At 41.3% G+C, this 13,904-nt stretch overlaps 1 protein-coding gene across 8 annotated transcripts in view; it reads right to left on the bottom strand.

Moving 5' to 3' along the window:
- LOC149318181 (A-kinase anchor protein SPHKAP-like) overlaps positions 1–2,846 on the bottom strand; it is a 93,583-nt gene extending 90,737 nt beyond the window's left edge. For 3 of the 8 annotated variants that reach the window (XM_089509162.1, XM_089509160.1, XM_089509164.1), the window contains exon 1: positions 1,878–2,065. Coding sequence is in view for 2 of the 8 variants with exons in the window: in XM_089509159.1 (XP_089365285.1) it covers positions 2,738–2,772 (35 nt within the window). In the remaining 6 variants the exon portion in view is untranslated. Of the gene's footprint in view, positions 1–1,877; positions 2,066–2,737 lie in introns of those variants that run through there. The other 5 variants (XM_089509161.1, XM_089509165.1, XM_089509159.1 and 2 more) reach the window with 4 other exon arrangements.
- Positions 2,847–13,904: the final 11,058 nt, after the last annotated feature.

The raw sequence follows: 13,904 nt of genomic DNA, 5'->3' as shown, positions 1-13,904 counted from the left end.
ACTGTCAAACTATTTAGAGAAAACATATCAGGGGAAAAACAGAGTATCAGGAAATCATGACTTCTTTTTCAAAAGCATTTACATAAACATAAAAAGGAACTTCTGTTAAGGTGACTTACAAAACCTAGTTCACTTGTAACCCCTTTCCTTTTGTCATGTCATTTTGTCAATATCATGTGAAACTATGACATTATCTCTGTGTCCTGGAAAAATATTATCCTGCAGTGCCCTTCACACTTGGAAATATGTGAGCTATAAAAACTTAATGCAAATTAATCTTCAACTCATATGAAAATAGCTAGCATTTAAAACAGTTGCTCCTGCTTTATTGGTATAATGATAATGTGACCTAGATCACCAAGAAAGCATATCATAAATATAAATGAGTGAAATATGGCTGTGTACGGGCCAGTGTGGTGTAATGGGTTGAGCATTGGACTAGTGATGGAGTCTTCTTCTTTGGAGATCTTTAAATGGCTGCATGGCAATCTGTTGGGGATATTTTGACTGAGTTCCTGCAGGGCAGGACTGGATGGCCCTTGTGGTCTCTTCCAACTCCATGATTCTATGATTCTAGGATGACCAAGGTTTGAATCCTGGCTTGGCCCTGGAAACTCGCTGGGTGACCTTGAGCAAGTCACACTCTTTCAGCCTCAGGATGGCAACAACAAACGCCCTTTGAAGAAACTTGCTAAAAAAATATATCCTATAATAGGGTTCTCCTTAGTGTCGCTGTAAGTCAGAAACAACTTGAAGGCACACAGACGACAACAGCAACATATTTGATGTCAGACTTGAAGACCACAGAGGAAACCCAATGACTTATCATTTCCGTCCCCCCCCCCCCCCCTTCACTGCTTCGTTTTCACACTGCAAAGATATTTACATTGCCTACAGGCTGACCTGGTGTTACAGCAGTTGAAAACATTAAGAAGTCAGACCTAGAAGATCCAAAAGCCTGTCTTATACTGTCTTTACGACTAACACCAGAGAGTGGGGTAAACAAGCAGTCTGCCCCGAAAAAAACGAGATGTATTATTTATTCCCCAGAGTGCTGGCATTTTAAAATGATCAGATTTCCACTCCATGGACTGAATAGATAGTTTCCCTCTGCTGAACAGACATCTTGCCCTCATTCCTCCATTCCCATGTGCCTTGCTCCAGGTCAGTCACATCCCCTCCCAAACCTCCATCCTCTGAAAAAGAAACAGTGCCTCCATTTCTCCCATCCCCACTTTTTTAGATGCCCAACTCTTTAGGCATCTTCATCTTTTAGGAACCCTTTTCTCCCCACAGACCTGGAAGGAGATTGTGGGGGGAAAGTACTGAAGGATGATTTCTATACTGGAGTATGGTGGAGGGGTACAAGAAAGAAGAATCTGATTCTAGTCCAATTCTGGTCCAATTTACTTGGAGAAGGAAAGGAGGACTCATTTTAAACTGGGAAGATGGCTGATCCTTTGAAGGTGCTTCTTTTCCTCATCTCCTCCATGCACCTGCTTTAAATCTCTGGCCAGAACACTGGGGGCATTCACACTTAGGTTTTTGAGCAGAATAGATCCGAATGTGATACCAAATCGAAGTTCACACTACGTTTGCCACGATTGAGGCTGTCCATACAAATTTAATCTTGTTGTGAAACATATCCATATGGGAGAAATAATGCGGTTTGAGAGGGCTTCAACTGCCCTGGCTCAAGGCTATGGCATTCTGGGCGTTGTAGTTGGTTGTGGCAGCAGAGCTTTGCCACAACCAATTACAATGCCCAGAATGCCATAGCCTGGAGCCAAGGCACTTAATGCTGGCTCAAAACACATTATTTCTCCCGTGTGGACACAGCAACCTGCGAATGCCCCACCAACCCACATTGACCTTACCTTCCTTTCCTAGCAAGCTTATGGTTTCCTCTCCAAATGCTTCAGAGTCCTTCAGAGGAAAAGTCAGAAGGAAGCCCACAAGGTGCTTGAATAACCATGAATAAATGCTGCCCCCCTTAAAAAAATGCAACAACTGACCCTCCTTTGGGGGCTGCGGAGCAGAAAGTGGGAGGTGAGGGAAGGAAGGAAGGGAGCCCTCTCAGGTGCCAAGGAAGGGGAAGAGAGTGTGGCAGGAGGAGGAAGAAAAGGGTGCCTTTTGAATGCTGCTCTCAGCTCCTCCTCAGGGGGAAAGGCGGGAGGAAGGGCTGCAGGGTGAGCAGAGGTCCCCACTGCCAAGGAGGACCAGGCACCACAAAATGGAGGACAGGGAAGAAGAGGGTGACCGGGGTCCTAGATACAAAGGAGGACCAGGCACTGCAAAATGGAGGACAGGGAGGAAGAGGGTGAGCAGAGTACTAAGCAAATAGAAGGACCAAGCACCGCAAAATTAAAACACTCAAGAAAGAAATGGGGGGGGGGGGGGAGAGGAAGACCTGACTCAATCAAAGTCTTCTTTTTTAAAATAAAATCCTAGACATGGACCTTCCCCCTCTTTAGCTCTGCTCCAAACGGAGGGCTTTGTGAACCCTCCCCCGGACAGAGGGACGGCATGGAGGACGCTTCCTGGGGGAAAGAGAGGACGTCTGGTAAAAAGAAAAGAAAGGAGGACCTGACCCAAATAGGAGCTAAAGCCCCTCCTCTCGATAGAAGCCCATGCTTCTTTGAGCCCTGCTCCAAAGCTGGCCAGGAGGCTGGGATGGAGGGCAGGTCCTGGGAAAGGAGGACGCCTGGGAGGCTGCCAAGGAGCCCGGAGCCCTTACCTGGGAGGCAGCTGGAGGGAGCCATGGCCAGCCATCCTTGCGCCGCGAAAGGGAGCCTCGGCAGGGCTTTGGGACCCTTCTTCTCCTCCTCCTCCTCCTGAATGCTGCCCTTCTCTGGCTGCCTCTCTCTTTTCAAACCCGCCCAAAGAGGAAGAGGAGGAGTGGGGCCAGGCGGGCATCGCCAAATGGGAGCCCAGACCTGTCATGATTCTAGGCTGCATAGTGTCTAGATCAAGGGAAGTCATATAGTGCCACTGTTCTGCTTTGATCAGACTCACCTGGAACCCTCTGGGTCCAGGTCTGGGCATCACAATTCAAAAAAGGATGTAGACAAGCTGGAATGGGTCCAGAGGAAGGAGACTCCAAATGGGGAAGGGTCTGGAAACCATGCCCTATGAGGGAGCTGGGGATGTTCAGCCAGGAGAAGAGAAGTTGATAGGAAAGCCCTGTTTTAAGCATTTGAAGGGGTGTCACATTGACGATGGGGCAAGCTTGTTTTCTGCTGCTTCATAGAACAACGAAGGCAAGCTAGAGGACAAGAGATTCCACCTCAACATTAGGAGGAACTTCCTGACGGTGGAGTTTATCACACTCGGGCTGATTTTGGCATTAAAGAGAGAGTAAAGTGCATTTAATGCATCCTGCAAATAAAGCAAAAAGGGCGAGTAATTACGTGAATGATGATCACATGAAATTGCGCAAATAAAGCGATATTGGAAATGCATCGTTGCTGAAATCCTGAAAGGAAAAAGATCCATATTAATGCTTCTTTGTGACCACATTAATGGCAGGTTTTGTGTGATGTCGTGTGAAATCATATCACATAATTATGTGATTTTTCCGGGATATTAACTCCCAGTCTCCTTCGTGTGATAAACAGAGAGCTGTTTGACCATGGAATATGCATCCTTGGAGAGTGGTGGAGTCTCCTTCCCAAAGAAAAGTTCAAAATGCTCCTAGAAATATCAATTCAAGCTACTTAGCCCTGCTCAAAATGGAGGGCAATTTGGAAGGTTGAAATATAGGATAGGTCTTGGAAAAAGAGGACATCTGGTCACCCTGGTCTTGGGGTAAAGAGAGCCAAGTACAGATTCCCCTTCAAGCCTCAAGGGAGGGTAATTGCTGTCTTCAGTTCCTGGCAGGGTTGTTGTGTGGATCATGTGGCAGAATGGAAATGGGGAGAGATCTGTGGGACACCTTACATTTGGGGAAAGAGCAGGAGGGAATGTCTCCTCTTGCCATTTTGGGGTGAGCACAGACTGGGACCACAAGTTATCCTGAGCTCCTTAGGGCAAAGTCATGGCAGGTAGGTGCCTAAGATCTCTTCTGATCTTGGAAACTAAGCAGGGACAGCTGTGGTTAGTACATGGATGGGAAGCTGCGAATGAATACCAGGTGCTGTAGGCTATATCTCAGAGAAAGGGAATGGCAAAGCCACCTCTGTCTATTCCTTGCCTAAGAAAACTTTATGAAATTAATGAGGTCACCATAAGTTGACAGGCACATCATGGTATGCTACACCAAACTCCTCAAAGCTGATCACCCCCGTTCTAATTTTTCTTTCTTTCTCCTATATGAGTTATTACAGTTTTGTGAATTTTGGATGTTATTGTTTTTTGCTATATGTCCATCATGGCTACCCCTGAATATGTCCCTTGAGTTCAAAGGTATTTGCCCTTTGTTTAAATGCAGGCAGAATTGGGCCCATTTCAAGTGTGAGTCCAAAAAGTAAAGAAGGATAGTAAAGTCTCACATGTTATGTTCCTTCAGCTTTTGCCAGCCCCCCCCCCCCAGATTTCAGTCACAGCAGCATATTAAGACCCTATTTAAGAAGGCTTCATCCCTCACTCCTCTGACAACAGTCTTTGATATGAATTCAATGGATAGATAGATAGATAGATAGATAGATAGATAGATAGATAGATATTTTACTCTCACGCTACTATGGTGAAGCTCCCAGGTTAGTGGGCCACTGAGTTTTTGAAAGTCTGGATTGTAAAGGAAATAATCAACACGCTGAACCTTTTTTGAAGACAGAGTTCAGCACCTTGGACAGCTCATTTAAATTCAGGGCAGAGGGAAGCTGAGCAGAATCGTCTTTCAGGATCCTGGCTGATTTCTTGCCCACCTGCCCTCTTGTGGTATCAGGCGGGGCAGAAGCTCATCCAGAATAACAGAGGCCACAGTCTTTGACAATCCTGGCTCAGCTCCCTTCTGCTTGCCTGTCAACTAAGTGACATAAAGAGGGTGGGGGGTGAAGATGAGCAAGTAGGATCGTGGGCACTATAGACTTCCATGATTCCCACTTGACTTCCATGATTCCCAATGTGGTCAAAGAGCAGCCACGTCAAGAGGCTCATCTTTGCTGCCTGTTTTCCGTTAGATGGTTCACAACAACATGCAGATGCTAGACTGCCCCCTTCCTCCCCTCCCCTCTCACTGCCTGGCTTGCCTGCCCTTCCAGTTACCCTACTAGACCCAGAAAAGGCTGGGTGGGGGGAGTAAGGTGGTGCCCTACCCCACCTACCTTTCTGTCCCCTCCTGATGCCTTGCTCACCTGGTTCATTAGTTAACTCAAACCAATTAAGCAGCAGCTACATTGCTAGTTAAGTGGCAGCAACAAACTTATGAATAAACAAATCCACAGTGAGTTAAACCTGCAAAAGCTGAAGGTCAACTGTTCTTATTTTCCCTCCATATATATTACAGTAGGCAATGGTATCTGCAGGAATTTCATTCCACGACTTCCCATGGATACCAAAATCTGTAAATGCTCAAGTCTCATTATATACAGTGGCAAGGTAAAATGGTGTCCCTCATATAAAGCTGAAAATCAAGGTTTGCTTTTCAAATTTCCTCTCCCATCCAAATATTTTCAAGCCATAGCTGGTTGAATCCATAGATTCAGAGGACCAACTGTAACTACCAGAAAATGGTGTATCATCCAGAGTCTGAAAAAGATACTTTAGCACAAGGGTGCTATGGGCAGTGGCCATGTTGGCTAGGCATTTCTGGGAGTTCTAGCCCCAAAGTTTCTAATCTGATCAAGATGTTTTGTAAAATGGTACCAGTGCTGTAGCCAAGCTTTGGTTTCTTGTGGACAAGTTGCCATTTCAAAATCCCTCTTTCTTCCTAATCCCTTCCAGCTTTATTTCCTCATAATCACATCAATTTAAAAGAATTCAGGAGGTTTGATATCCCGCACACTGAAAATATGAAAGAAGCTGATTTACTTCAGCATAGGCATTAACTGCTGGGGTAATCTCTGAGAATAAGAATGGAAATGGGAAATGTAAAATGATAGCTTTTATTAGACAGAAGTTGGTAAAGCAAAAGCACAGCTCAATGTGTTGGCATGGACAGTGAGAACTGCTATTTTCATTTACTTTCCTTTAAATATGTACACTCTTGGGGAACATAAACATACAGGTTGAATGTCCCTTATCCAAAATGCTTGGGATTAGAAGTGTTGTGGATTTTGGATTATTATTATTTTTTGTATTTTGTAATAGATGTATTTGCATAAATGTGCATAATGAGATATCTTGGAGATGGGACCAGGCCTAAATACAAAATTCACTTATGTTTCATATACACCTTCTACACGTAGCCTGAAGGTAATTCTATACAATACTTTTAAATAATTTTTGCATGAAATAAAGTTTGTGTACACTGAACCATCAGAAAGCAAATGTGTCACTGTCTAAGCCACCCGTGAAAAAGTCTTGGTTTTTGGAGTATTTTGGATTTTGGGATTCAAGAGATGGGAGACTCAATTTGTCTGCCTGCCTGCCTGTCTAATTATTCCTAGCTCAGCCTGTATCTAAAGATAACAAGAATTCATGGTGTCACTTTAAAACAATCTAGAACTGAAATAGATTAATACAATTTAAAACAATTCAACCATCAATATGAAATCTGCAGTTGGATAAATCAAAAGTCAAGTTATGATCTTACTAGATCAAGAATGCAAGTGAGCAAGCAGGTTTTATTTATTAATTTAATTTATAGCCCACTTTTGTCCCAGCCAAGGACTCAAAGTAGTTTTAAAAAAATGTAAAGGTCTCATGTACACTGAGAGTATTATATAAATAAATGATGATGATAATGGTAACAATAAATAAGCTAAGTCAAACTAAAATATCATTTTACGTAAGTTAAAACAAACAAACAATTTCGTTTTAAAAAGCAATAACAAAATTGAAAAATAAAAGATAAAGACAGTACACTACATTCAAAATATCTTCCACCACAAAAATTAAGTACCAAAGGCCTACCTACATAAAAAGGGTTTTGCCTGCTGGAGAAAAAAAAAGCAGAGTTGGGCCAACCAAAAATTCAACGGAATCCATAAGATGTGGTGCAGCCACTGAGAAGGTTTTCTTCTGTGCCCTCACAAAATGTGCCTGTGATGGTGATGGGACCAAGAAAAACCTTTCTTCCAAAGATCCTAAAATTTGGGCTGGCTCCTATAGGGAAATATGGAATTTTAGGCTGCTGTGACACTGTAGAATTAATGCAGTTTGACACTGTTTTAGCTGTCATGGCTCCATCGTATGGAGTACTGGGATTTGTAGTTTGTTGTGGCACCACAGCTCTCTGACTGAGAAAGCTTGAACATCTCATAAGACTACAAATCCCAGAATTCTATAGCATTGAGCCATGGCAGTTAAAGCTGTTTCAAACTTCATTATTTCTGCAGTGTAGATGCAGGCTCAGATAGTCTAGACCCAACTCTTTAGGGAGTTAAAAGTCATAATGAACACTTTTAATTCTGCCTTGGAAACAGATAAGTTTTAACTTAGTACTAGAATAGAACAATATTGGTACAAAACTGGCTTCAAATCAGAAAGCATTCCACAACCAGCGTGCAAACCCTGATCTGCAACTATTGATCCACAGCGCTTCCATCTCTGTTGGGATTCAGCTTTAGTGTATTGGCCTTCCATCAATCCCATCACAATGCCCAGATATCAGCCCATTGGGCTTTGGTGACAAAAAGAAATGGATCTGGGTGTCACTAACATGCTGATGGCATTCATCTCCAAACCGCTCGTGACCTCATCTAACAGCTCCAAATAACTTCTCTTTTTAGGTTTAAAAACGAAATGTTACATTCACTTCATTGTACCAACAGCCCCTTGGGGCCTTTTGTTCAGAAGTCATTTTTTTCCTGCTTTGTAAGGCTGTCATTTGTATTTAGGGCTGCCTCACATATAAAAATATCATTATGAAAAAGCACCAAAGCAATACACGTAATAAACACTCATACATGTTTGTTTTGCCATGGTTATATGCTTTCTGATGTTTTGTTCTGTGAGGACTCAAGAGAGATTGCTATTAGTAGTCATTCATAGAGCTAGGAGAAATTATTACCCCAGGGAAAAAAGTAGGCAGAAAGTAGGCAAAAAGTAGTTCTATGTCTGTCTAAGCTCTGGAACGCTCTATTAAAGAAGGCAGATTTAGTCTCCTCTCTGAAGTCCTCCTTGTGTGTGATATTTTATCCCTATAACATGCTTTTAAACTTTCTTCCCCTCCAATAATACACATTTATGAATGTGCTTTCCACTCTTTCTACTTGTATGTGTGCATCTTCAGCAGCCTAGCCATTTATCATAGAAGCCAGTGGAAATCTCCTGTAAATGGAATATAAAAGCATTATATTTAGAGCCTGGAATTGGCTTCTTTTGGACTACAGTTCCTAGAATCCCCCATTTAGTATGGCCGCTGCCAAGGTGACTGGAGACTATTGTCCAAAAATGGCATTTCTCTGATTACATTTTTCTGTTCAAAGACGTTTTCTTGCAAACATATTTTCTCATTCTATTTTTTATTGTTCTATACATGTAAACAAATCATTCAAATGTGAAAGTCTCATTGAAGAACTTTAAAAGTCTCATTGAGGTTAATCAAACTTTTAATTATGTACAGTATTTAATTTTATTGCTTAACTAAATTTATACTGTTGTCCCAAAACAAACGTTCTCTGGATAGCTCACAATTTTAGCTGGATCATAGAATCATAGAATCATAGAAGCCCTCCCTTCATCCACCATCTTGAGGGAGAGAGAGGCAGGCTAGCTCCAACCGGCCTCCGAGATTGAAGCAGTTAAATCTGGACAGAAATGGGATCAAAGAGGTGCCGTATCTCCATCATGTGGGAAATTCCTGCTTTTCCATTCATCCCCTGTCAGCAAAGTCAGGCATCTGAGAAGGTTTGCGGAGCTGGACAAATGCTGGGAAACGGCTCCATCAGGATGGACCTCTGAAGCGGAGTGAGACGCCAGAATATATTCTTTTACAAAACAGCAAGGAGCCTGACAGAACAGTAGAAGAACCATAACTGACACCGGGAATTATCACTGACACAGGCTAGCCTGAAGAAGAAGAGCCCTCCCTCCAGTCCATCTGCCTTGGTCCAGGCCTGAGAGGGAGAGAAGAATGCTGGACCTGATCCCCTCCCCCCCCCTCACCATTCCCTTCTCCTTTTGTGTCATGTCTTTTAGATTGTAAGCCTGAGGGCAGGGAACCGTCTATTATTCCCTCTGTTGTAAACCGCTCAGATTCCCAGTTATTGGGCGGCATATAAATAAATCATATTATTATTATTAGAGTTGGAAGAGACCACAAGGTCCATCCAGGCCAACCCCCTGCCATGTAGGAAATCCAAATTAAAACATCCCCGACAGATGGCCATCCAGCCTCTGCTTAAAGACCTCCAAAGAAGAAGACTCCACTACACTCAGAGGGAGTTTGTTTCACTGTCGAACAGCACTTACTGTCAGGACGTTCTTCCTAATGTTGAGGTGGAATCTCTTTTCCTGCAGCTTGGATCCATTGTTCCTGGTCCTGTTCTCTGGAGCAGCAGAAAACAAGCTTGTTCCCTCTTCAATGTGACACCCTTCAAATATTTAAACAGGGCTATCATATCACCTCTTAATCTTCTTTTCTCCAGACTAAACATCCCCAGCTCCCTAAGTCATTCCTCATAGGACATGGTTTCCAGACCCTTCACCATTTTAGTCGCCCTCCTTTGGACACGCTCCAGTTTCTCAACATCCTTTTTAAATTGTGGTGCTCAGAACTGGACACAGTATTCCAGATGGGGTCTGACCGAAGCAGAATACAGTGGCACTATTATTTCTCTTGATCTAGACACTATACTTTTATTGATGCAGCCTAAAATTGCATTGGCCTTTTTAGCTGCCACATCGCACTGTTGACTCATGTTCAACTTGTGGTCTACTTGGACTCCTAGATCCCTTTCACATTTAGTTTCGTTAAGCCAGGTGTCCTCCATCCTATATCTGTGCATTTCATTTTTTTGCCCTAAGTGCAGTACCTTACATTTCTCCGTGTTGAATTTCATTTTGTTAGTTTTGGCCCAGCTTTCAAGTCTATTCAGGTCATTTTGAATTTTGATCCTGTCCTCTGGGGTATTAGCTATTCTTCCTAATTTGGTGTCATCTGCAAATTTGATAAGTATGCTCCCAATTCTGTCATCCAGGTCATTGATAAAGATGTTGAATAACACTGGCCCCAGGACAGAGCCCTGTGGGACCCCACTGGTCACTTCTCTCCAAGATGAAAAGAAGCCATTGTTGAGCACCGTCTGGGTTTGGCTGGTCAACCAGTTACAAATCCATGTAACAGTTACTTTGTCATGCTCACGTTAACATCCCCATTTCTCTTGCTCACTCACTTTTAAAAAAATTCACTCCAGAGTATTTCTTTGCTCCTGCTGTCATGAGACCTGTTATCACCATCTGTAACATTACTGACTACAGTCATACAATACCACCCTTACAGAATTTTTTTAAAAGCAGCTTTCACCATAAGATTTCACCTATTCCTAATTGTTAAGGATGGTTCCTGTATATCCATAAAAAGCACAAAATGTCTTCTAGATCTTTTGTGAAAAACTGTACATTCCACATAAATGATGAATGGTGGTTCGTGTCCGGTGTTTTTAAAATCTATTTTGTGCACCTTACCAGCTCAAAGGGGAAAAGGCAAAAAGCTAGTGCACCCTTCCTGTGTGAAGCAGAATAATTTGATGTACAGACAACGCTACTGATTTATGCTTGGAGATGCTTCCCTTTCACATGGAAAGTTATGGGCAATTCAAACTTTTATTGCCTAGTATGAAAACATGAATAAGAATATAAGCAGTGACCTCCTGAATTGTACCATAAGTCAATCAAGTTTAACACTGCTGGCTGTGATTAGATGCCTCTGGCTGTATCCACACTGCATAAATAATCCAGTTTGACATGACTTTAACTGTTATGGCTCAATGGTATGGAATTATGGCAGTTGTAGTTTTGTGAGACAGGTAGCCTTCTCTGTCAGAGAGCTCTGGTGCTACAACAAACTTCAGTTCCCAGAATTGCATAGCATGGAGCCATAGCATTTAAAGTGGTGTCAAACTGGATTTTTTCTGTAATGCAGATGCATCCTCTGACAAACCCACAAAAAAGGAGTCTTCCTTGGCTGCCCCACAACCATGACCATTACCCCTTAAGATCTGTTTTGCAGTTCCAGCTTTAATTTTTAAAACAGTGTCTATGATAATTGTCCACCAATTATATTGTTCAAAGTAGATCATCCAAGATCCCAACACTTATCCATTTCTTTTACTATTTTCAGATTATGCCCACAACATTTTTGATGCAATATATATTCAGGTTTGAAGAAGCATAGTTTTCAAAATCAGTTCAAATTAGTTTAAATGTGTCTGTTGTCTGCGATACCACTGTGAATTGTTAGGTGTAAGATTTCCCTGAAGGTCATGGAGGAAGCTGTAGTTAGGCTTGACATATTTATCATTTTTCACAGGGCCTCTAGGTAACTCCATGCAGGCTAGACACAAGTTAAAAAAAATGCCAGAGGTGACTACTGCTTCTCACTTCACTACCTCCCTTCAAAGATTTCTAAAATTTAAATATGAAATGCAAGGCTTTGTTACCTAGTGAAGGGGAGGGAATGAATGGTGGAAAAGGCTGAATGAGTAAGCAGGGTAGAGAAAGGGCAGGAGGTAAGAAATAAAAAGAATGGCAGAAGGGGGAAAGAAGAGAAAGAGAGAAAGAGAAATAACTGCTAGTATGCAATAAAATATTTGCCTTGATATATCTCAATTGTGATCACACAATTGTCTCAACAGGTCCCTTCTTGCTTTGTATGTCTATCAATGGCTATTAGTTATGATGCATATAGACAGTTTTCATTTTTAGAGGTGTTTTCCCATTGTATGGGGGAGCAACAACAGAAGAGATATTTTCTTTAATCTGATTTTGGGCTTCCCAAAAGTATCTGTTTGGCCACTGTACAAACAATCTTTTCATTTGATCTGGCCCGGCTCTTACTTGTTTTTGTGAGTTTGCAAGACCTAAGCTTGGCAGTTGATGACCTCCTGAAGATCTCTCATTTGTAGAGCTGTCATACTTTGATGCTGACTTAATGGCAAATAACAACAACAAACGTAAATATCATACTTTCAGATTTCACACAGCTCTGCTTATCTACTGGCGCAGAAAAAGAACATACCCTGTATTGTCTATCATTTTACAGGTTGTGAAATACCAATATGTTTTTAAAAAATAACATTTCCCAATGATTTACTTGTCACCAACCATAATATATCCTATACAATTTAGTGTGTCTGTGTTGTCAGTCATTTGATTTCCTTAAACTCAGGTGAAAATTATTTATTTTACTTGTCCAATTCACTATTTTTGGGTGAAACAGAGCTGTGTGAAGCCTAAAAACTTGATATTTGTATTTTTTTATTTTTTACCCTCAAACTGATATTGACTTATGGCAGCCCCATGCAAAAGACACCTCCAAGAACTCTAGTTATTAATTGCTCTGGCCAAGGCTTGCAAACTTAGGACTGTGGCTTCTTTGAATGATTCAATCCGCCTTTATTGGGTCTTCCTCTTTTCCTTCCTATTGTCTTCCTTCTTTGTGTACCCACCAGAAAACAATCTGTCTACTGTTCAAAACCAACCTGATGCCCGAGGTTTCTCTGCACACAGAAATGATTTGTTGTTGTTTTCCATTGGACACAGTTAAAAGTAATATCTGCACCAACAATCTTTAGTTCAATTGCCCCAGGACTTTACCAACCTGTTGTTTTTAAAATTATATTAATGTGACTTGCTTCATTAGACAATGGCTAAATTCCTGTGGGTGCAATACAGTGATATAACTAAATCAGCATAGTAAATGTGGAGATGTATAGAATGACTGCCAAGAATGCTTTTCTTCAGTGAAATCTTGCTAAAATAAACAAGTACCCCTTTTCCAGATATGAACTTGAAAATGAACGTTTGTCACCTCCAGCTTGGATTGCTGAAATGTGGGCTTTATTAAGCTGCCTTTTAGGACTTCAAGAAATCTTAGGTAATGTTGACAGTCACTGCTCATTTACTCAGCAGTATTCTGTCATTACTATGAAATCCAATTTGTTTGAAAGGATTACTGAATTTAGAAATCTGGAATAGAGATAATCTAAGTGTGGAATACACCAGAAGCAAGATCCAGCTTTGATTTGTTTTAATATAATGCAAAAGGTAAAACACAGACTTAAAATTGTTTTGGAATTATTCCCCCTCATTTTCTAGGAACTAGGAGAACAAGGCTCAGCACATTCACCAAACCATAATTCCCAGGTTTCTTTGAAGATAGCCATAGTATTTAAATCTTCATCTGCCAATGTATTTTTGTTTAGGGGTGGAAAGGACATTTTTAAATGTTCACAAATTATTTTTAAAAGTTGAGAAACCTTAACAAGAAAGAATCCTGGACTCATGAGAATCTTCACAGTTTGGGACTTATTGTCTGCAAAATTTACAAGTGGTGGTTTTGAGCAAAAAGCAGCATTTTGTATGCATAAAATAATAATTTCTAAGCAGATATATTATACAGCAGAAAGTATTGTAGCTGGGGACTTATTTTGTGTAAAATCTGGATAAGAATGATTTTCACTGAAAACAACATGATGCAAAGAAGCTAATGTGAAGAACTCTGTTGCTATTTTGGCACAGCTACTTTATTTCACCAGAGAAAGTTTTGTTTGACATTTTATCTCAGTGCCTTTTTATTATTGTAATTGTTAATAAATTTAATAACAATTTATAAAAAGGAACTCATTACAAATGAATAA

This window comes from Sceloporus occidentalis, unplaced genomic scaffold (assembly GCF_023333645.1).
Source record: "Sceloporus occidentalis isolate IW3139 unplaced genomic scaffold, rSceOcc1.0.p SCAF_2, whole genome shotgun sequence".
Taxonomy (NCBI): domain Eukaryota; kingdom Metazoa; phylum Chordata; class Lepidosauria; order Squamata; family Phrynosomatidae; genus Sceloporus; species Sceloporus occidentalis.
This window is presented reverse-complemented; position numbering and strand designations above follow the sequence as displayed.